Below are 23,932 nucleotides of genomic sequence, written 5' to 3' on the forward strand. Positions count from 1 at the left end.
CTTGCATCAGCAACTAAAATCTGTAATGGAAGTCTAAACTCCTTAGCTGATATGTATTTTCCTCAGTTTCCACCAACTAATCAGAAATCAGACAGAGTTGCAGTGGAAATTTCATTCCACTGCCTGCCCAGACTAATGTGTGTTTAATGTTTGGGCTTCAGCCTAGAATGAGCTCTCACACTTGACTGAACAGTGTAGCACTGCCAATAATAGATAATTATTAGAGGCACCATAGCCACCCAAGGTGATTGGCAGTGTGAAATGGTGAGAACACGTTGTTGCCAAAACTGATGACTGCCAATTACAGTTGTGTGATTTAGAGACTGAAATAATCTGCTTTTCCATTGTGATGGGAGCACGGCAGGCTCTGACAGACACCTGAATATCTGACTCTATTTATTAAGCATAGCAGACAAAGTCGGTTTTATTGCCATGGAAGTGAGCACATGAAGTGGAAATTGAGCTATCGTAACATCCCAACTCGGAGAATGTTTCTCAAGAAAACTTATTAACTAGACAGGCAAAAAATATGACAAGGAAAAATTGCTCAGCAGAAAAGATGTTTTCCTTTTTCCCTATATACTGTATTCTGTGCAGGGCCTCTGAGCTCTATCAGCAAACTGCTTTTACTGCAAGTACTCTCTTTTTTGGAGCCATGAATGAAGTTTGTCCTGATCCCTTTTAGTTTTTTAGCACCTCTAAAGACAAAAGCATTTCCTGTTTTTGCAGCTGCATATCCAATGAATGAGCTGAACTCTCCAAATAAGCCCAGTTAGTGCAACCCATAACCAACAGGTCAAGAATCTATTAATGCTAATCTTCCTCCTTTCCGTGATGTAGCCAACCTGTAAGACTTAGAAACAGTAGGTTGCCTTTCTCCATCCCTTTGAATGAGCCAAAAGGGATCTTTTTTCTTTAAATAAGTGAAATGCATCAAAATTTGTGTGAATGTTCTGTTAAAAACGTGTTTTAAGAAGAAATAATATTTCATCTCAGGGGGTAGTTGAATATAAACCAGATCCACCAGAGATTAAACCACTTACACTTGTTCTCCATATCTGCTTGGGATAATGAGTGTGTATTGACCCATATTATTTGATAGCATTTCATTAAAAGTGAATATTTAACCCTTTAAGGAAAGGGCAGAGTTCTTAAAGTTTCTGTTGGCTTTGCTTTGCTTTGTATGCTGTTCCCTAAATTTCTGTGCTTCCCTGCTGCAGCACCATCGTAATGTAGTGCACAAAAATAGTGCTCTCCCTTCCAGCTTTCAAACTGTAGATTAACTCCATTTCATTATTAAATTTGTCATACCTTAGTACTTTTGAGATTCTGTTTTCCTGATAAAAACGGTCTATTTGAAACAGGAAGCAGACCTTACTAGTGCTGCCCATTTTCTGGGAGGTCTGAAGGCACAGGAGGTCTTTGGATGCAGAAAAGAACCTCTTTTGTTTTTTCTCTCCTGGGTCCTTGAAGCAACTGCATCAATCTCCCCTCGGAGCTGCCCCAATGAACCACACATCCAAACTTTATAATAGTTGTCCAGCCTTTGCTGAGAGCTGTGTTTGCTTTATTTAGTTACTTCTGGGGTTTTTTAAACACAACCTGAAGTCCTCTGTACTGTGACCATAGATTTTGTGTGAGGAAAGAGCTCCTTCTAGTGACTGGCTAGCTGCTTCAGGAGCTACATCCTCCATCCTCACAAATAGCAATATTTGGCTTTTTTCATTCCATATCCATAGTTCCAAATATGCTATCCTGTTTCCAGTAAAATAATAGTGGCTGTAATAAAAGATTGTCTTGCTCTTGCACATTTGATATGGTTTAATAAGTTTCAGAGTATTTTTAACATCAAAATATCAGGCTTTTTTTTAAATGTCACTATTGTTTTTTAAAGGTCTTATTTAAATACGATATATAAAGATGTCTCTGTAATTGTTTTATAAATTTTTAATAATTTCAAGCTGTTTCTGGAAAAAAAAATTAAAGGTAGGTAGGTTATAGTGAAAAAGGGAAACATTACTTTTTAAACTGTTTTAATATAATTTTTCTCTCAGGAAAGAAAGTAGTTACCTAAATTATTTAGTTACCTAAATTCAGCTGAAATTTTAAGCATGAGGTAACAGAGAGTACTGTGATAAGTATTATGAAGTGTCACTGTTACGCTCTGTAAGAATTGTGTGATTGCAAATGTTCCCGATTTAAATGACTGCAGAGAAATCATTTCTCTTTGAAGATCATTGATCACGTTGATCACGGATCAGTGATCACAGATCATTGTGCTTCCTGTGATTCTGGTCTTGCTGAGGAAATATAAGAAAGGTCACAGCAGCTCAGATTTCTGTGGGTATTTCTGTGTCCTGTCTCAGCTCTGCCAGAAGAAATGATGGCCTGTTAAACGACCTCCTCACTCTTTACAACTCCCTGACAGGAGGGGGGAGCCAGGTGGGGGTTGGTCTCTTTTCCCAGGCAACTCTCAGCAAGACAAGAGGGCTTGGTCTTAAGCTGTGCCGGGGGGGGTTTAGGTTAGATATTAGAAAGAATTTCTTTCCAGAGAGGGTGATCAGCCATTGGAATGGGCTGCCCAGGGAAGGGGTGGATTCTCCATCCCTGGAGGTTTTTAAGAAGAGACTGGATGTGGCATCAGTGCCATGGGCTGGGAACCGCAGTGGGGTTGGATCAAGGGTTGGACTCGATGATCTTGGAAGTCCCTTCCAACCCAGCTGATTCTATGATTCTGTGACCTGAAAGCCATTATTTTCCTGGGAAATATGTAACTTCCGAAATTGTCTCCACAGGACTCTCCTCTAAAAGCCGTGCAGATGTTGTGGGTCAACCTAATCATGGACACCTTTGCCTCCCTTGCTTTGGCCACGGAACCCCCCACGGAGGCGCTGCTGCTGCGGAAGCCGTACGGCAGGAACAAGCCCCTCATCTCCCGCACCATGATGAAGAACATCCTGGGCCACGCTGTCTATCAGCTCACCCTCATCTTCACTCTGCTTTTCGTGGGTAAGAAACAGTTAGACTTAGGTGATTGTTAGACGTGGACTTAACTGTTGCTTGGTTTAGAAGCCGTTGCGCAGCTTAATGCGTCAAAACGCTTTAATGCAGATTTATTAAGGCTTGTCTTAGCTGTACAGTTTGTTCATGGGGCTGGAAGCACAACAGATGGAATGGGTTTAGTCACCTTCCACGTGTGGTTACCTCAGTGAGCTTTTTTTGCCTCTTCACAAAACACAGATTTGGCAAAAGTTTATATCAAAACAGAGCGGGGAAAATTGCGTTTTAATAGGAGTATCTAGGCCTGCTTCTATACTGAATTTTCATTTTGAGACCTGTTATCTGGAGTAGGCATGTAACAACAAATTAAAAAAAACCCAAACCATAAAAGAAACCACAATAAAAACCAAGATCCATTTTACCAAGAGCTGGAGAAGCTCTAATTGGGAGCAAAATGTCTGCCATAGTCAAGAATAATGTTGATCTTAAGTAGTATAGAAAGCAAGTAATCAGTATTAAGTGATACAAATAACACTCTGCTTTGACATTTAATTTCTAGAATGGATATTAAAAGGGGACAAAAAAATCTATTTATTAGATTACTGGATTCTTCTTCAGGCCTTGCTAGCAACGGATGCTTTTTATAGGTTGCATTTTGGAGAGGGGAGGGAAGGAGGAAGAATGTTTCTTGCTGCAGGGAATAGCAGGAACTAATAATAGATTCTGTTGCTCCACAATAATAAGTGAACTGGCTCAAAGGACTGATGATTTTTTCAGTTGGGTATTGTCTCCTTGTCGCTGTGTCATCCCTGTTAAATTGCATGTGTTGTCGCTCAGGGTACTTTTTTCCTGCATACACAGACTTCCAGATAAGCTGCAAATGGAAATTTATGATTTTTAGGTTTTTGAGCTCCATTTTGAAAGTCTTGCTCCAGCTTATTACCATTTGGCAGCTTATTACCATTTGGCAGCTTATTTGGACTGCTCAGAGGAGGTGATGGTCTGTTTGCACTGGAGTTACTTGAACCAAAATAATTGCCAGGTTTTTGAAGAGAGGTGGTCTGTAATATTGTTACACTCACAGTGTATTTTGAGAATGTCTAGCAAGCCTTAGGCAATTATAATATCAGATTCTCTAAAGCAGGTGTAGAAAGTCTTGGTAATTCATGTGATATGAATCTTGGAATGAGAACTTCTGTGACCTTTATGGGAAGTTATAATGGCTTTTTGATGAGTTTTATGGTTTAAAATACTTTATACTGAGCCAGATGCAAAGAAAACCCAGCTTTTTCATCCTATTCTAATTTCCTGAGTGTCTCTGGAAAACTCATGCACACTTTGAAGGACACAGCCCAATCAATTTTCTGATAAGCCTAGGAAATAATCTTTTCCTTTCTAAACTCCAGCAGGCTCAGCTTTGCAGTGACACGATGTTCTAAGCTCAGTGCTTTGATAATTAAACCCCAAATTAATGAGAATGATTTCTGTTTTGATCAAATAATGCTTCATTTTTTGTAGTAGGTTTCTGTAGAGACTAGTACATCAAGTTTTTCTCTTTTTTCTTATCATGTGGCAGAAATACCTTGTGTTTGAACATACAGTAATGTCTTGGAGGCATCAAGCACATCAGAAATCCAAGAAGTCACTGCCTAGTCCTGTCAGGCTGTAGTATACAAAAAATCTTAACCTCAGCAACAAGGCACAATAAAGTAAAAGCTTTGCTGTAACACCTTTCGGAACAGGTTTGGAAATAAAAACTAATTATGGATTTAACCCCTGCCATTCCACAATAGCAGCGTGGTCTTCTGTGCAACAACAAGAGACTTAAGGACAGGTGCCTTCACTGAGGGAGATATTCACATATTTGTGTTTGTGCGTGTATGGAATGAAAGCAAATAGATGTAATTTGTGTGCATATATATGTGTGTATCTATGACAGATATCTGTCTGCTTTCATTAATTTTTTCCTTTATTGTTTGTGTGTAGTAGGTGGAATGTTTCCAGTGCTTAGTTCCCTCTCTGGAGATGTATAGTCTGCTTAAAACCCTCTGCTCTCTCACAGTCTGTGTTGTGGTCTCATGCTGTGTTACTGACGTACTGGTGATATCACAGTCTGCTTTCTGTCAAAAGGCGATAAGGCAAATTCTCTCTTTGGAAACACCCTCATTATTCCCCGTGACTTGAAGGTGAACTGCTCGAATATCCCAAGGCAGAAAAACACTCCCTGTTAACTTAGCTGTTGGAATTAACAGCCCCGGGAGAAACCCTGAGGAAACCTTTCTTCTTTCTGCAGAAATTCTGAATATAATGCCAGTGGGAGAGCAGAAAAACGTTCAAGCTTTAATTTGCTTTCATTAACAAAACACTGGTTATTAAAACTAGTGGTATTGTGATAATCTTCTGTACTCTTATTTCACTCATTATTTACACTTCCATGTGAATGGCCCATCCTTACATTAGACTCTCTCAATGGCTGGATGTCATCTGTGAACTTTGTGTATTAGAAAGGGGATGGAAAATGGGACATGAGACAGAATGTGCACTTGCAGCTCAGAAAACCAGTATTATCCTGGGCTGCATCGAAAGGAGAGTGGCCAGTAGGTCAAGGGAGGTGATTCTCTCCCTCTCCTCCCACCTTGTGAGAACCCACCTGGAGCACTGTGTCCAGCTCTGGTTTTAATCTGAAAGAGGAAAGGTTTGAATGGACACAAGGAAACAAATTTTTTTACAATGGCAGTGGTGAGACACAGGAACTGAATGCCCAGAGACACTGTGGATGTTCCATCATTGCAAATGTTGAAGACCAGGTTGGATGGGGCTTTGAGCAACACGATCTACTGAAAGATGTCCTTGCCCATTGCAGGAGGGCTGGACTAGATGATCCTTAAAGGCCCCTTCCAACCCAAACCATTCTGTGATTCTATAAGAAAAGAGGTCCCTTGGGTGCAGGTATCTTTTCCAAACTTACCTCATTTTTTCAGTTGCTCATCATGGGTTGTCATCTTGCTTTTTTATTGATCAGATCTTGAAGTGACAGTGAAATTATCAAAATAAAGAGCAATGCCTGATGCTGCTCAACCCCAAATCTATTTAAAACTATGAATCTCTGTGCTATTTATCACTGATATCCTTGAACGGTGGTTACAAAAAGTTATGCCACACTGGATTAGTAAATGGGTAAAACCTGCTGAAGAGCAGCTCCTTTGAATTACTATAGAAAATGGCAAAAACACTCTTAATGGTTTTAAGTGCATCAGAAGGAACCGACTGCTTAGAACTATTACTGCTGGTTAGAGTACGACTGACACCTTTTCATAGATGTACTGAGTTATTAGCTAAGAGTCATCATTTTGAGAAGCTTCTTGCTCAGAAAGTTTAACTGTGTTTTGCTCACTGGTGCAGGAAGGAAGCTGGTAAAGCAGAGCACGGAAGGCGACTGAAGTAAACAAGGGAAATACAAATCTGTTTAATTTATTCTGGTGGAAACTTTTGGTTTTGTCTTATACCCAGGTGAGAAAATGTTTAAGATTGACAGTGGGAGGAATGCACCACTTCACTCTCCTCCTTCAGAGCATTACACCATCATCTTCAACACCTTTGTCATGATGCAGCTTTTCAATGAAATCAATGCACGGAAAATCCACGGCGAAAGGAATGTCTTTGATGGCATCTTCAGAAATCCTATTTTTTGCACTATTGTACTGGGTACATTTGCTATCCAGGTAATGATTTGTAGCTTTTTTGGAGTGTGGTTTGTTTTTGGTTTTTTTTTTTTAATTTTTAATTCTAAGTGCTGTAGGAGGGACATTTAGTAGTGAACCACCTGCTTTCACAGATTTTCTCAATCGATACAAGTGTTAATAACAGAAAATGTTATGTTGCCCTATTAATCCAATACAAATTTTGATCATTATAACCAGGTTAATTCTTAAATTAATATTAGCGTGTCCAGTAATAAGAACCATCTTTATTTGTTGATATTATAACTTGCTTTTAAAGAAGAAATTATTCTACAGTATACTAGCAAAGCGTTTTAGAGTTATTTACTACTACATGAATAGACAAATTTGCCTTCAAGTACCTCAAGCTGAACTGTTCTTCTGTTAAATGCCACTGCCAAATGCTCCTCAATATTCTCAGAAATCCTTCTTCTTAACCGCAATTCTTCATGTTCATCCCCTGAGTTTGCTGTCCCAGTTAAGTATGAACACAATTACAGTAATACATTTTCCCCAAAAGGTTGTAATTTTTCCTCATGTAAGAACTCCAATTCCTCCTCTTGCTCCTGTATCCCTCCATTTGCTGGCATCTTTCCTGTGCTTGATATATTTGATATTACCTTTTAGAAATCTTAGGGTTGAGCTGTTTCTCTCCTGACATGGTTGCTCAGTTCTGCAATGGCATCCTGGAAACTCAGTATTGGGACTTTTCTCCTGGAAGGAGTAACAAGGAGGATGGAGCTATTTGAACCTGGGCTACAGTGGTTTGAAACAGGAAAGGGAAGCTACTCGGTAAAAATAAGTATTGGAGAAAGGACACCAGTGATAGGCAGTAGAACTTGGTAGTGATGATCCTTAGTTCAAAACCATGGGTTTAATACCATGAACTAAAATTCTGGCAGTTTAAATCTCTGGTTTGTGATGCCAAGTTTTGCAGTGGCACTACTAACAAGAAATATCAATAATATCTGATTTTCAGTCAGTAAAACCTTTTCAATCTGATGAGGATTACAAACCTGTTCAGATTCTCTCCGTGTTGGTTATCCTGCTCCAAGGTGTGTGGTTTTGCCACCCTCTGTCTATCTATTGTAGCACATCTCTAAGTGTGCAGTCAGAGGGAAAAATCTGTTTTGCAATGGACGTTCCAAAATGACATCAGGGTCAACACATCCTCAGCTGAGAACACTCAGGAACTGGGAGAGTACAGGGAGACAGTCCTGTTTTAGTCTTCCTGACCATTGTCAGGCTAAGAAAGCTTAGTCTGAACTGTTATGGCTTTTTCTGACCTTTAATTCAGAGTGCATAAGTTCATGTGGTTTGATTTTTTTTTTATATAGTGACTGAGATTCTGCAGCTTCTTTTTTGTTCGTTTGGTTTTTTTTTTTTTTCCTTATTTGGTTGGTTCCCACCCCAAAAAAAAAAATTACCTCCTTTCTTTTGTGATTTTCTTTGTAGATAGTAATTGTCCAGTTTGGAGGAAAACCATTTAGCTGTTCTCCCCTGCAGCTTGACCAGTGGATGTGGTGTGTATTTATTGGATTAGGAGAACTTGTATGGGGTCAGGTAAGTGAGCATTCAGGAACGTGCAGATTCAAAGCTCTTGATATTGTTCATAATCCTCCTGTACTGTGGTTTCCTTGATGTCTCACACTGTCATGGGTAGCAGAGACTGAAATACAGCTCTCTGAGAACTTCAAGGATAGATCTGGTAGTAAATGCAGCTAAATTAATGTGTCATTTGAAATTTCTCCTGTGTCCCGTGTCATCATTAGCTAATACATAATTATACATAGATATAAAACCAAACATCAATGAGATCATTAAATCAGTTGGGATTATCTGTCTGGGAGTAATAATAGAAACACAATCACTATTGTTAAAATAGTACGTTATTCTTTTAAGTACGAACACATATTGCAATGTTAATAATAATATTTTTTTCATCTTTGAACGCATTATTAACGTATTTAAGTTGATGCCACCTGATACAGCAAAGAAAAATGTGAAGTTACACTTTTTTCTCTCAGATGTAAAGATACTTGTAGATCAACAGTTTGTCTTTATGAAGGAAGAGGGAAGAAATTGCCAACTGCAGCTGAACACTGACATGGTTCTGATGGACTTGTAATGAAGTGATGATAGATTTCAAAACTGATTTTTTGCTCTCTCATGGAAAAAAACCCCAACATTTTGGGCAGTTCAGTCTCATGTTTTTAAAGAAATCATCTCAGAATCAGAACAGCTTTTAATTCAAATGTTGCTGAAAACCATCACAATTAGAGGGTTCTACTGCAATTATCACCTGAAGATGGGATTTAAGTTATGATCTAGCAGGAGGAAGATCTAAAATTATAATCTTGGAAAGGAAAGATTGCTTTTTTCTTTCAACTGATTTGAAAATACGAACTTTCAACTTCTGGAGAGGGGAATTAAAGCAGGAAGAGAGAGAAAAAATCCTTGCTGGTTTTTTTAGACCATTCAGCTGTGAAGAATTTCCCACAGCCTTTGATCAATGTACTTTTTGGCTTCTTGTCATGGTTTGAGAACTTCAAAAAGTCTAATTCCCTAGTCTAAGCCCCCTCCCACATCCCAACAATCTAAATTTTGTTATACATGGTTATTACATAACCACTGAAAACTAATAATAATATCAGTGTTTGTTTTCAATTTAGTTCCCAAGCCTTATTGCAAGATAGTAGCCATTAAATTAACACAAATATTGGAATATCTCAATGATTTTATCACTGAAAAGAAAGCAAATACACAGAAAAAAATGTCTTTCTTTTGTGGTCAGTATTTAGTGACCAGAAAAGAAAACACAAGTTAACAAAATTACAATTTGTCCATATTTACATGAGTTACAGTCTTTGGCAAGTCCTCTCTTCATGGAGCTCTACTGTGAGAGGGACTTCTTTTCCTTTAGAAATGCTGCTTTTCTTCCTGCTCAGCCTTTTCTCTCCTGCTATGACTAATTCTAGTTCAGCACAAACCAAATTTGTTACCCTTTTTTTTTTTAATCCACCTCCTGAACTTGCTGCTCTTATGAACCACTAAGAAACTCAAAAATTGATGAGTTTCGATGTCGAAGTTAGCACTTTTAAAAGCAATTTAAGGTGTATAGTTTTTAGGAAGTCAGTCTGAGATGCTTTGAGGGGCAGTTTTCTAACAGATAGCCCTCATCACTTCTGAAAATCGAGACTTTCCACAATATTTCATGCTACATTTCCAAAATTCTCATGACTTTTTCAAGCTGCAATGATTTTTTTCTGGGAATAATATTTAGTTCCTTAATCTGCATCCAGTCTGTTGAGTCTGCCATTACCTGAACTGGGCAGGTCTGGGAAAACAGATGAACAAACAGCCGTGTAAGCACCCTAAGAAAAGAATTAGAGAAGAATTTTATCTTATCTTGTCTTATCTTGGTTGAGAGAGGTCATGAAGGAGAGGTTTTTTCTGGGGCACAGAATCTCTGCCCAGTACAGTTGTTTCTGTGTGTATTGGCTTGAAAGTGCTTCATCACCATCAGCTTCATCAGATCCCAAAGAGCCTCAAGTAGCTTCTCTCTGTAGTGTTTTCAAAGCTGGGCAGCTGAGAGCCTTTCAGTAAGTATTTAAATCACCAGCACTTACCTTCTCTTTTCTTTCTCCTCTTCTGCCTTTGCTCCTGTCACATCCATTCATCAATTTTCCAAGTTTGCATCTTGTTTTTCAACCCCTAAAATTCATTTTACAAAGGTCATATAGTAGTGCAGAAACTGGTTTCGGTTTGGTTTCTTTTTTTTTTCTTTTTACATTTCTTTCGCTGTCTTTAAAATTAATATTTAAAAAGTGGACTCGTGGATGATGAAGTTCAAGGGAGACCCTCAGCAAACTCAAAGGTTTATTTTCACCCTGCAAATATTTGGTACCTTTTCACATGTCTTCACTGTACCCATTCCGGTTTTCCAAAACTGTCCTCACCAACTTTGCTGCAACTGTCTTGATTCTCTCTTCATCTTTCATATATCTGGGCTTCAGAGATGTGATTTCTGAACTGCTGAAAGGAAGACCAACAGAAAAGAAAATTGCAGCACTTTTTTGCTAAGTGGGTCTGCTAGTTAACTTTGTAGGAGATTTACTTTGTGTTCAGCATGTGCCAGGTAATGTCTTGTTTAAAGAGCCAACTTGTTATTCAAGCCAACAAAAGAAATCAGCACAAAGAGAAAAATGACTGCCCAAGAGGGCAACACTGAAATGGATTTAAAAGAATTGTGTTATTGCAATGTCTAACTGCAATATTTGCAATTTTTTAAGATTATTAGCTATCTCCTGTATTAATTACTTCCAAGGACCACTTGGGTGGGCGAACAGAATTAGAAGAGGGGTTGAGCTAATCAGAATTTATTAGTAATAAGGACACAGAGTAAGACACAGCCCTATAAAAAGTCCAACAGGGAGACAGTCAGTTCCACACCTTCCAGAAACCTCAATTTTGATAAATGCCAGGAAACCCATTTCAACTTGCTAAAACAAAGGGAAGCTGAATCCATGAACCAACGTGGTGTGAGAAGATTCATAGGCATGAGATGCAATGAATTTTCAGCTCCCTTTAACATAAATCACTAGGAATGCCCAAACTCTAATTACAGCAGTATCAATCGTGCAAACTTTTTTTTCCATAACATTAAAATACTTTTCTCTTCTTTTTGGTTTTTTTTTAAGAAAAAATGACAATTTTCCCAGCTTCCAACTTGCTCCACAGCTGGGTATTGCCAATGTGATTTAATGTGGCTAATTGTTTACACAGTCAACTAAGTATTTCTGGACTAAAATGGAGTTGTATGAGTGCAAAGTACCATTAGGACTCAACGTTCCTGGAAGATTATTGATCTTATTAAAATATCATCGCTCTTTTTTTAATGAACATATTATTATACTGTTGTTATCGAATGAGGCTTATGTTTTCAGTATTTTTTTATAATTTTAGGTCATTGCAACCATCCCAACAAGTAGGCTAAAATTTCTAAAGGAGGCAGGGAGGCTCACTGAGAAGGAGGAGGTCCCCGAGGAAGAACTCAATGAGGATGTTGAGGAGATCGATCACGCGGAGAGAGAACTTCGACGTGGACAAATTCTCTGGTTCAGAGGCCTCAACAGAATCCAAACCCAGGTATGCTAAAAGGAAGTGCCCACATGGTCACAAAAACCCCAAAAAACAAACCTTAATCTGAGGTGAAGGCAAGATAACGTGGAAAGGAAAGCCCCCCGAGTGTGTGCGCGAAGGATGGTCCTTGTGAATTTGCTTGGCTGTTCTCAAAGGAGGAACACGCAGAAAATAAAACAGGTGAACTGAACAGGGGAGTGTTTGTACAGCAGGGAAGGTAAATTGACAAGATGATAAAATGATAACATGCAAAAGTAGGAATATGTGTTCTGGGGATTCTGTGAACGGACGTTCATATTCTACTTCAGTGATGACAAGACATAAAATAGTGCTGGAAAACATCAGCTGTGATAATGTTATGAAGGCTTTCTAAAACACAGTGTTTTATTTTGTCAAAAATATATTGTTGCTGCCATTTCTGCAATAGCAGAGTAATTTGAATTGTTGAGTCTGAAGTATGAAGTACCATTTGATTAAAAAAAAAATAAATCTATTCCGTTCTGGCACCACCACACATATATCATGATTAAAAGGAATTGCTTTTCTTTCTTATTAGGTAGTGAAAAATGTGGATTTGGATTTGTTTTTAGTAGGAAGGGCCTAAGAATCCATTAAATATTGAGGTGTATGTGTTGGCTGCTACAGATGATTTCTTAGAAATATCTATCCTCAACTTTTGCTAAATACAAAAATCCACTTTGCACTGAATCATGGTGCTAAATATAGTACAGATTACCTTAGCTAGGAAAATTTGTCCTGGAGTGCTCAAAAATTATTTGAGTTATTTTGCCTTTTCCATTGCAGTGAAATAGTGTTTTATTGCACTCAGGTGTGCTCTGCTTGATCTTTTTAAAATCAAGGATTTCTGCTGGCTTGCAGAAGAGAGCAGATATCAGCTGTGAGTGTTTTACGTGAGGCTTAGGAAGAAAAGAGGTGAAGGATTAAGTTTTTTTTTTTCTTTAGAGAATCTTCTGAACAGCATTTTCATCTCAGAAGATCTGGGGGTTTGTTGTCATCCAAGATAAACAGAACATTCTGTTTTTTTCCCCTCTACAAACTGACACCCTTTTTTTTTTTTTTTTGGGAAAAAGATGTAACCATGTATTTCAGAAAAAAATATGGAAAACATTAGGGCAGTTGGGTGTCTTTGGTGCATCCACAGAGCATAAAAGAGGGTGGAAAGTGGTGGTAGAGAGATTAAGGGTTTGGGAATTTCCCAAGGTTCTGTGGTAAGTGATTAAATACGGATCTTCAGCTTTGGGGGTTGTGTGTCTCGACTCCTTTAGTCAGGAGCACTCCTCATCAGAGAAAATTCAAATTGTCACAGTGTAGAGGTGACAAACAGGTGTCCAGGTAATGGTGATCCTTATGAAAAGATGATCTCTAAATGTGCATTCTTTTCTTCCTGGTGGCTCTAGGAGCAGTGTTGTCTGTTGGCATTTCTGTCAGGATGTCTTTCTGGTTGTGGTGAGTGTAAACAAGCACAAAAAAACAAATTACATCCTTTCAGTTCTTTTTCTAGTCTGAGAGGTTGCTTTTAGTTCTGCAAATCTTTGTCCACTTAATTCACGGATAAATTTTTCTTTTATACTATTTAAAACATAATGAACAATAATTATTTTCCTTTGCTAACATCCATCTTCTTAGTTTCCTTTCTGCTCTTAGTCGTAGAAGTACCTTCAGTAGGATTTCTTGTTTCTCTGCCAAGAAGCCTCTGTGATTTTTTTTTTTATTTTTGTCTCATTTTGTTTACTCGATGACTGATTTTTACATCCATTTCACATTTGTGGAATGATAATGGGAAAAAAAAAAAGGAAATGGGACAACAGATTCAAAAATAGTCCCAAGGTGTCCACTGGAGAGTGATGAACTTCCATGCAGGTCAAATTAGACCCAGTGTTGGATGGACCTCGAGTTGAGCACATCCTCGTGTGCTGTGTGTTGTGGCCCATCCCAATGAATTCATACACTTGTACTACGTTTCTCAGGAAGCCAGCTAAAGAAGAGTTGATGGAAGAAGATGAGGATGTCTGTAGCATCCTTGGGGAGCTGGAGGATTTGCAAGAATCCTCTGATGCCTAATTCACTGCTGGAGATGCGGAAGAAGAAGGTAGAGCATCCCCTCACTTTGTATCTATATGAGGATGGCAGTAAGACCAGGAATAAACTCTAGACTCAACTAGTTTGATCATTCAAATCCTGATAAGACCAGTTTCCACCATCTTGTGCTGTAAATTAGATTATTTTTGCTTATTTCTCTGTTCAGTCATCATTGGACAGAAAGCCACAGCACCCAACAAAAGCCTTCACTTCTAAAGCAGTTATAAAGAATCTACAGTAGTGCTGGAGTTTGTTTTCAGGTCTCCAATGAAAACTCATCCAAATGGACAAAACTTTGCAGTCTTAAAGACATTTCTGCTTTACATCTTCTCTCAAAACAGAGGGTCCAAACCTAGAGAAGGGATTTCCACTGTGATTCTTCACACTGAGATGTCAGACCTATTTCTATGAAGACATGCACCAATTTACTTTAAAGAAATGTGCACGAAAACTGCACAGAACCAAGTCAGGGACTGGCTATTGACTTCTGATTTTCTTTTTTGTCTACTTTTGGTCCTTCAGATATTTTGTTGCGTTATAACTACACTAGAGGGATTCCCTGGATGGATGTGTGTTCTCCTCTGAATGGAAGAGTGTTTCCTTACTAGATAGTTCTCTCAGAAGACCACTGACATGTGAAGTTTCACAAATGGCTCATCTTAGTTATGCAAGTTTGAGGGAGATATAGAGGTGGTCTGAAGTTCCATAAAAGACTGGACTTTTCAATCTTTGCTACTTTTCAGCAACTCTGTGTCCCAAGTCTTTGTTGCAGTTCTCACAAACTCTTCATTCTGAAGGAAGAGACAAGACTGAGCCTTTGGAAAGTTCACCAGGTTCACTTGAGGCAAAACTGCATAATCTGAGTAACATCCAAAAACCATTGCGTCTTTTTTAATTGTGCACTGACAATTTTCTCTTGTCACCTCACATTTGAGAGTGGAAATTTTCTGGAGTGTGGAGATTAGAAAACTTTTCAAGTTAAATGTCAGATTTTTACGACACCAATCTGATTCTTTCCTCCTCTGCTTCATTCATCCCGTAATTCAGTTTGTTTTATCTGCATCAAGTGGGAAATAAGTGTCTAGAAACGTTTTGAGAATAAAAAGGAAAACTGAAAAATATACAGGTGACATGTTAACAGCTCCTTAAACAAAGATCTTTCCTCTTCAGATGCTAAAAAATACATAGAAGTGCTGTACTGCATTTTTTCCCCTTCCTTTCTATATTAAAACTTTTCTCTTGAGCTAATGCAAACCCTCTGACAACGAAAGCCACTCCTGGCAAGTGGTTCTGAAGTTAGATAAAAAGCTAGCACCTCATTTTATAGCTTTTAATATAGAAAACATTGCAGTAGCCACATGGAAGTGGAATGGAAGCTGTTTTATTTCATGCTGAAAGGTTTCTGGTTTGATTTTCTAAAAATTAATATCCTGGCTGGAGATGAGGCAAATGAGACCTGGGTCCTATTAACATTAGTGGCAACAGAAATGCTTTGTCAAAATGAGTTCTGCATTAAAAAAAACAGAAAAAAAAGGCTGGTTCTGCCAGGATTATTCTGTCTAGTGTGAGATCGTTCTATTTTTTTTAACTGCTAATCACTGATATTTTTATTAGCCATGCACACCTAAAATATGTGGAGCTTCTAGAGCATAGAACATACAGAAAAATGACATGGGTGTGAAAAATTTCAACTTTACAAATAAGCTTCAAAAGTAGGACAGGACTTTTTTTTTCTCCACCTAAAGGCCTATAATCAAAATACTACTGCATCCTTCAGTGTGTTGGAAACTTTTTAAACTTTTCGTGATGGGTGACTTATCATTTACTTTCTTCTTTTTAGCAGCTTGAATTACTCTAAATAAGCACATTCCTTTGTAATTAAACAGTTGCATCTTAATTTAAAATGCACAATTCATTTCCATGAACTCTTTCTTCTTTGTTATTTTCTTGTTTGAGAAGATAAGCTTTTGGGCCAAGTTCTTCTCCTCTTTCTTGGCTTCATGCAGAATAAAGCCCTTGAATGTTCAGCTTTTAAGATTCTGGAAAGGTTGTCATCCTCCCACTGTGAATTATATTCACGAAGAACCGTAGTTACTTTCTTCAGGAGAACAACTAAATAACATGCCTGTAATTCTTGTTCTCTGAAGAAACTATTAAATGCAGATCTTCCCTTATCTTTTCACTCTAATCTGAGGTCTTTCAGTCTCTTAGGAAGGCATTTGTACATCTAGAACTGCCCTTTTGGCTCAGGATTTATCATCTGTGTCTTCCACACACTTCATGCTCTCAGTGGGAGTCTTTAAAATCTTTTTTGAATGGTCTCTTTTGAAGAGTGCTCTGTCACCTGTGGTAGGTCATGAAAACCCAAGATCTGTATTTAATTACACTTTTGTACACTGAGCATTTCAGGTGAGTATTTAACATGCCATATAATCAATGGTTTGAGCCATATGGGTTTTTTTCTAGATGCCAGTGTGAACCTTAGTTAATGATTCCCTTGTACCCCTATTCCATATGCTAACTCACCTCATATTGTACTTTTTTTTTTTTTTTACTGTGAGTTTTTTATTGGACATGTAACTCTGCTGCCAAAACCACTCCAAGTGTTGTGGTGACTGCTTAATGCTGTACAACTCTTGAGTGTGCACATTGAAATGGGGGTGGTAAACTGGGCTCAAACAGAGGGGCAGTGAAAAAATCGTGTAGGAAAAGTCCAGTGTGACCATTTTACAGCAGTAACCTCTGATCCCTTTTACAGCTGCCTGTGGTATGATTATTCCCATAAAAACACCCAGGAAATTAAACAATGAGGTCCAAAGATAAGATTATGGGAAGAGACACATCCTTACTAGTAAAAAAGCAGCCATACCAACTGGTTTAATCCTAAAATTGACAGCAGAAAATAACAGCCAATTTGTTTTAGTGCTTTCCATTTGGAAAATTTAGGAGGGCTAAAATTTCGATTTGTGTTGTCTTAATGGATAAATATACCACCACTTTGCTTTCTCCCAACTACTTTCTAGGCTGTGTATCTTCAGAAATCTGGGATGCAGGATCTAGTACTTGAAATAAGTGGTTGGTTGAATCCCTCTGATGGATATTACTGCTGTTTGTCATGTCGTGGCTGTACTAATGGAACAGAGGGGACATTTCTGTGGGTAGGGATTTTTAGGATATATTTATTCCTCGGTAGAATCTCCTGCCAATCCCTGGTTTTACATTTGTACACAAAGCCTGCTTTTTATTAGATTATACTGGTGACGAAGAATGCCTTGAAATACTCAGCTCTGGTTTTAACTCATCTTCTGTGGTGATGAATAAAAGCACTCAGGAAGGTATTCAGGATGGATATATCAAACAGTGAATACAGCAGACATGAAAATAACAAGTAGGAATTTGTAATGTTGTTTGCTTCAATAGTAGACCCAGTTCTATGTAGTTTTCTGTGTGATTTTAAGTGCTCAGTATAAAGATAAAATATTAATATTTTTAAATCTCTAGTTATAAAACCCTCAACATTTATTATCATTCTGCTAAACTTATACAAACTTTCATGATAGAAAAAGTCAGATAAAACCTTGGGACGCTTATTTTACCAAACTAGTGTGCTGAACAACCTTGGTTTTGTAGACAAAATGGAGTCATATTTTGAATATTAAAGTTTTCCTGGTTTGGTTGGGTATCATCCCTATTTCCCCCAGAAAAATTCCAATTGAGTAACTGAATTTTCCTCCCTCGGGAAGAAGACCTAGAGGGTAACAAGAGCATAATTTTATTCTCAGTAGGAAAAAAATTGGAGATTAGTTATATCAAGAATTCCAGCAGGAAAAAAAAGCAGAGATTAGTTATATCGAGCATTCCAGCAGGAAAAACAGCGGAGATTAGCTATATCAAGTATTTCAGTTTATTTTATTTACATATAAATAAAACGGTTTAAATTTTTAGGATTGTCACTTCAAATTTTCTAGCTGTTTAAACTGAGGCAGCTCCACTGCCTCCCGTGGAGCTGCTTCGTTTTATCCAGACAGAAAATTTGAATCGCCTGGTTTCTGAAACAAAACCACTAAAAGGGACGCTCAAAAGCATTTATTCCAACTGAAATAATAAAACTGTGTGATTTGTTGTTTCTCATTATTATTCCTGTCAGTTATGCATCTGTATCCATACTTTAAGCAACTTGTCTCGTTCTTTCCTCCGTTACAGATCGAAGTAGTCAATACTTTCAAGAGTGGCACTTCCTTTCAGGGGGCTCTAAGGAGACAGTCCTCCGTCACAAGCCAGACCCAGGATGTAACCAATATTTCTAGCCCTAGTCACGTATCGTTATCCAATGCTCTTTCCTCTCCTACCAGCACCTCTGCTGCTGCGGCTGGGCGTGAGTGTGTATTCTTAATGCATCAGACCTACAGAGATGCCAACTTAACGTAGCAGTCACTTGAGACTCAGCTACTCTGCCCCTTCCCCTTTTGTTCTGTTAATTTGAGCAGTTCACACCTCCCGAGAAAAACCCGTGACGTGATTACTTTGTGTACAGCAGATACTCTCCTCGAGTCGTTGCAAGTGTTGTTAGCTTGCTGTTAAAACAGGAATTTCCAGTAGTTTTTTATTTATTTTTTTTAAATTTTTTATTTAATTTTTTAAATTTTTTTTATTTCTTTTTTAATTTTTTTTTATTTATGTCCTGGAGGGAGATGAGGTGAATGAGATCTGAGTCCTATTAACATCAATGACAAGAGACATTCCTGCTGAAAATCTGTTCTGCATTAACAGTCTGAAAAAAAATGTCTCTTCTGTTCTGCAACAAAAATCAGAAAAAATGTCTCTACTGCCAGGACATAAGGACTGTTTTTTTGATTTGGGTTTTTTTCTAGCTGCTAATCACTGATATTTTTATTAGCTGTGCACACCTTTTATCTTCTAGAGTATAGGACATGAGACAGTGCAGGAAGATTCTGATTTTGTTTGAGGCTTCTGTGGCATTTTTTCTCAGTTTCACTGGATATATTTTCTACTGCTTGTGTGGTATGTACTTTAAATGATTCTGCACATATATTAAGCAATACAGGTTGTCAGATAAAAGATAATTCCATCTGGAAGACTGAATGTAACATAGGTCACTCATGTCCAGGAAAGATGTACAGGAAAGGAAAAGGAAATAAGGAATCTAGTTTATGATTCCAGGCTGAGGGATTAAACTTTACACGAATGGTGAAAGAGTAGATTTCTTATCTCTAAATTCACTGGCAGTGAAGCATTAAGGCAGAGGGAGCTAGACAAGTTAAAGGACAGTGCTGAAAAAAACAAAATAAACGAGGTAACAAATTTCTTAGAAGAAGCAGGTATCTAAACACCGAATTCCTGACACGACTTGCTTTTAGATGCAAAACATCTGGTGAAGAGGTACTGAAGTGAATGAAGAAAGCTTTGAAGCAGAAAATAAGAAAGGGCTGCTTCACTAACAGGAGAATCCCAGTTGCTCAGTAAAACTCTTAAAGATGTAACTCTGTTTTAAGATTTTTATTCGGTCAGGACTGTAAGTAGCTGGTTTTTATCATGCTGTGACCAGCATTAAAAAAAATTTTTAAATTTATAGGACTCAGTTTACAAGCTTGTCACACGCTTCAGAAAATAATGTGGTGTATTCCTCAGGCAGGTTTTAGTGAAAAGTTGCCCAAACAGACAAGAAGCCAGTCTTGTCTGTCTGCCCAACACAGAGAGGGAAGGCAGACAAGAGAAGGACATAGAATTCCAGAACTCCTGCAGAAAAAAAGGAAGCTTGACCTCTCCATTCTATTTGAGCACAAACCTCCTCAGTATTTGCACATCAGGCATTCAGACCTGCAGTAGAAATTTTGTTGGACTTAAAGGGGAAATTTTCCTTTTGCTGGGAACCCAAAAAACCATTGAGGTTCACACTTTGGAAATTGCTTCTTGGAGATTTTTGGTACATTTTTTGGTACATTTGTCTTTTTTTTCTTGGGAAGTTTGGCCTGATAACTTTTCCTCCAACAGCCCCAAGTGTTTGAGGGCAGCAGCAGCAGGAGAAGTCAAGGCAGGGCCCTGCTGTGCCACAGGCACTGGAACTGCTTCTGACAACCCCAGGTGCCCTCATTTCCACGCTGAGCAGGGCACAGAACACCAAAATACCAAGTCTTTCATCCAGGAAATGATTGCCTGTAATAGTATTTCAACATTGGAGCAGGAAACAGAGAGCAGCTCGTTCTGCTGTGCTGAGTGTTACAATAACACGCTGTAGGCAGCAGACGGAAAGGATGGGTGTAATAAAATGAAAATAGACGATTTATCTTCCCTCTCTTCACCCCATTGCAGCAAAGCAACTAAGAATTGAATAGTTTTCCATCTTGAGAAAGGCCTGACTTAGGTTAAGGACTGAAGTTAATTAACAGGAGAAAGCATGATCTGCTGCAGTCTTTGTCACTTTTCGTTTGAGGAAATAAAAAGCAGGTCTGCAGAGCTCAGTTGTGGCCATAGCCACGTTCATTCACTAAAATAAAAACCAGATGATTGATTTGTTAGGCTTCCCAGAGATAAGTATCTCCATTCATGAGGGAAATTGCAGATTGGGCCTTTAAAGTGGTTATTCTGGACTGTTGGTATTTTATTACCACAGTAGAATGCCTGTTCAGTATTAATCCAGTTTGTGCTTCGAATTATAACAGGGAAAGTCCTGATTTATTCATACAAAGACACAAACCTATGACTGACAGTGGAAAAAAAGCCAAAAACTAAACGAATACAAAACCCCTATGATTTTTATTTCTAAATTGGGTACTTTCCAGTGGATTGCTTATTGTCAAGAACCTGGAACACCTTTCCTAATCCAAATTTCATAGAGATGGGGTATGTTTTTTGCGAATTGGCATTTTCTGAGGAAATTTCAGTTGCAAAATGCACACCTAGATCTGCCCTTCAGCCCCGTGCTTAAAATGTGTGTGGTCAGGCAGGACTGGCTTCTTCCCTTTGAGCTGCTCAGAATGACTTCAACCCTAAATCATTTCCTTCTTCATACGGGGTAGAAAGCAATAATGGGATAATTTGGATAACTATCCCTCTGATTTTGAAGCCTTTCCCTCTCTCAGGGACCTTAAGAATACATGTAGACAGACTGTGGGGAGTATCAAGGGAAAACCTCGAGTACAGCAAAGAAAAAAGGGCCTAATACTTGAAAGGGCCCCATATGAGGTACTGTCAGGAAGGTTTATTTTCAGAGAGCTGGTGCTCAGCACGTTGCAGTAATTGTGATATTTCAGGTATCATTTTGGGCGCCCAAAATGGAGAGGTTCTGATATCAATCAATAAAAAAAAGTAGGACTCGCATGATGCTCTATTGATAAGAATGTGTAAGTCTAATTTAACGGAGCATTTATGCAGTTCTTTATATTAAAAAGCAATACAGTTGATATAGTTCATTGTGACACCTCACCACGCTGTGAGATTTCTTCTGCGGGTTTATAACAACATTTTAGAATGTTTTAAAAAAACGTATTTTTTTTTTCTAGTATTTTTTTGCAAATTAATGTTTGATTCAAAGGTTAGTGCAGGCTTAAAAGGAAATCTGCCTGTCAAATGGTAGCTTGTGAAACAGCTTAGCAATTATTACCTGAAATTTGAAGCCATTCATAAATATGGCCCATTCAAATCTCTCCTAGAATTGTGGAATACCTTAATTAAAAGCAATTTATACAAAAGAATACTTAGCACAATATTAAAGTTTCCCTAGTTATGCTGTTATTTTTTAGCAGTGATGGTGTTTTTGCCAATAACAAATTACACATTTCTGCATGTCAACATTAATTGACAGCAATATGAGTCTCTCACCTCTTTTGAAAGACCTTGCAGCTTTAAATAAATAAGGTAAAAAATTCTGCAAATTGAAACCTGGCATTTTGTATACTCTGATAGAATGAGAAAATTTATTTAAATGCAAACTAAATATGCACACCTATTTAATATGCACACATTTAAGCTACAGAAAATGAAAATATGGGAAACTTAAGGTTCTGTAAGCAATAGGGTCTTGGCCAGGTTCTGAGGTCTTGTTGTGTCAAGAACATGTACATGTACATGAATGTGTATTTTATGTGCATTTCTTTCCATGTTTTACTTTGGGAAAACAAAAGCAGATCTTTGAGGCAATGGAACCACTTTTTTTGCTTTGGAAGCACAGAAATAGTAACACAAAATATTCATTTATTCCTTAAAATTGAGTATATGCTTAAAGCCTTCACTACTATGTTGCTTAATTAGGTAGAGGATGAGTATATCTAACTGTACACAAAGTAAACAAGTCATTCTTTATCCTAATCTGTTTATACCTGGTTCTCAGATGTTGTTTATGTCATCAATAGGTAACTCCTGCAAAAGAACATGGTTTCAGATTTTCCAAGAAAGACACACATTTAATATTCCTTTCTTACTTGCCCTTCCTTTCATTCTCACACATAGTTTATATTCTTCCTAAGTGGAAACAGCCAGAAACTGCAGGTCCCTTACAAAAAGAACTCCTTTCTTTCATAAAAGGTTGCAAATTAAAAATATTAAATGTAGGAAACAATTAATTTCCCCCAATTAAATTGGGGAAAAAACCAACGAACCCCACCAGAAGGCAACTTCCCAGATCATGAATCTGCTCGTATTTGCAAGTTCCTTTTTCTTTGTTCTGTTGAGGTCTGTCACTTTTATCTGAGGTTTTTAGAAGTGAGTGTTTAATGGAATGACACACAACCTTTATTCCATTAACTCCAGCAACGGTTGCCTCAACCAAGGCACTTGTATGGGTAAGACAGGAAAAAATACTGAGGGCTGGCTCCAAAAGTTCCAGCAGCAATTAAAATCTTACCAACCAATCACAAAACAATATTAGTAGTATTTGTCTATCACACAGACCTCTGAAGGTTTTTTGGTCTTTTTTTTTTTTTTTTGATTGGTTAGTTGGTTTTTAGAAGTGTTTTCCCATAAGAGCACAGCACCCTTAAGGCTGTGGTTTTGCTCTGCTTCGCTTGTTGGAGGGAGTTCCAGCTCTCAGATTTGGGGCTAATTTGCACGGAAAGACAACCTTTTTCGTTCTCCCTTTAATTAAAGACTAGTTGACGTTTATGGGGCTTGCCAAGGAACTGCCATGTGTAGGTAGGAGTGTTACAAAGCAGCATTTGCTGGGAGTGGCACAAGGGCCTGAACTGTCATTTATGGGTAGAAGTGTTGCACATGTGTTTGCTTTGCGTTGGCACAAGGCCATGAGCATCTGCAAATTGTGTCACACTAAGGCAAGACATTCAGCAAGCTTAATTTTAGTGCCTCTCGCAGCCCATTTACTAATTGAGGATTTTAAAGTCGGCCCAGTTTAACTGTTTGTAACCTGCTGTGTGTGAAAAGCTTGTGCTTTCTCACGTGTTCAATTTTCTGTCAGTGTAGCCATCGTTCAGCTGCACAGACTTCACAGCTCAAACTTGAGAGAAAATCTGAAGCTTGGATGGAATTTTCTCATGAAGAAAAATGGGAAAAAATTCTTTTTTTTTAAAAAAAAAAATCATCTATTTTAATTGATGCTAAGGCAAAGATTATTGCCAATGTCAATCTATATTCAGATCACAGACCAAGTCTAGTGGGCGTTTTCTGTGCAACATCGTATAACTATCACAGGAGGAAGTGGGACAAGCAGAACTTAAACCAAGTCCACGTCTAAAATTATATTTATAAAAGTTACATCATTTGGGACATCATTGGACTAGAGACAGAGATTCCTTTAGAGCTTAGAAGTTCCCACTGGTTGTAACCAAGGTTTGACAATCCTGGTGGGATGTGCCAGATCAAAATCAACTTCAGCATACCTTCCCTGAAGGATAAATAATTAGGTTTAGAGTCTAAATATAAAACCAAGCTCTCAGCTGGAGATGTGACATGGCAGGAACACAGAAACACATTCTTTCAAAGGGTTGAGTGATATATTTAAA

General features: G+C 38.1%; 1 protein-coding gene across 16 annotated transcripts in view; it reads left to right on the forward strand.

Moving 5' to 3' along the window:
• ATP2B2 (ATPase plasma membrane Ca2+ transporting 2) overlaps positions 1-23,932 on the forward strand; it is a 410,039-nt gene that overhangs the window by 377,208 nt on the left and 8,899 nt on the right. For 9 of the 16 annotated variants that reach the window (XM_017830953.1, XM_017830962.1, XM_017830963.1 and 6 more), the window contains 5 exons: positions 2,796-3,009; positions 6,511-6,722; positions 8,175-8,282; positions 11,685-11,867; positions 18,165-18,251. In XM_017830953.1, the coding sequence (XP_017686442.1) occupies positions 2,796-3,009; positions 6,511-6,722; positions 8,175-8,282; positions 11,685-11,867; positions 18,165-18,251 (804 nt within the window). Of the gene's footprint in view, positions 1-2,795; positions 3,010-6,510; positions 6,723-8,174; positions 8,283-11,684; positions 11,868-18,164; positions 18,337-23,932 lie in introns of all 16 variants that reach the window. The other 7 variants (XM_017830965.1, XM_017830968.1, XM_017830966.1 and 4 more) reach the window with 2 other exon arrangements.

Source organism: Lepidothrix coronata, unplaced genomic scaffold, assembly GCF_001604755.1.
Source record: "Lepidothrix coronata isolate B3197 unplaced genomic scaffold, Lepidothrix_coronata-1.0 Scaffold186, whole genome shotgun sequence".
Taxonomy (NCBI): domain Eukaryota; kingdom Metazoa; phylum Chordata; class Aves; order Passeriformes; family Pipridae; genus Lepidothrix; species Lepidothrix coronata.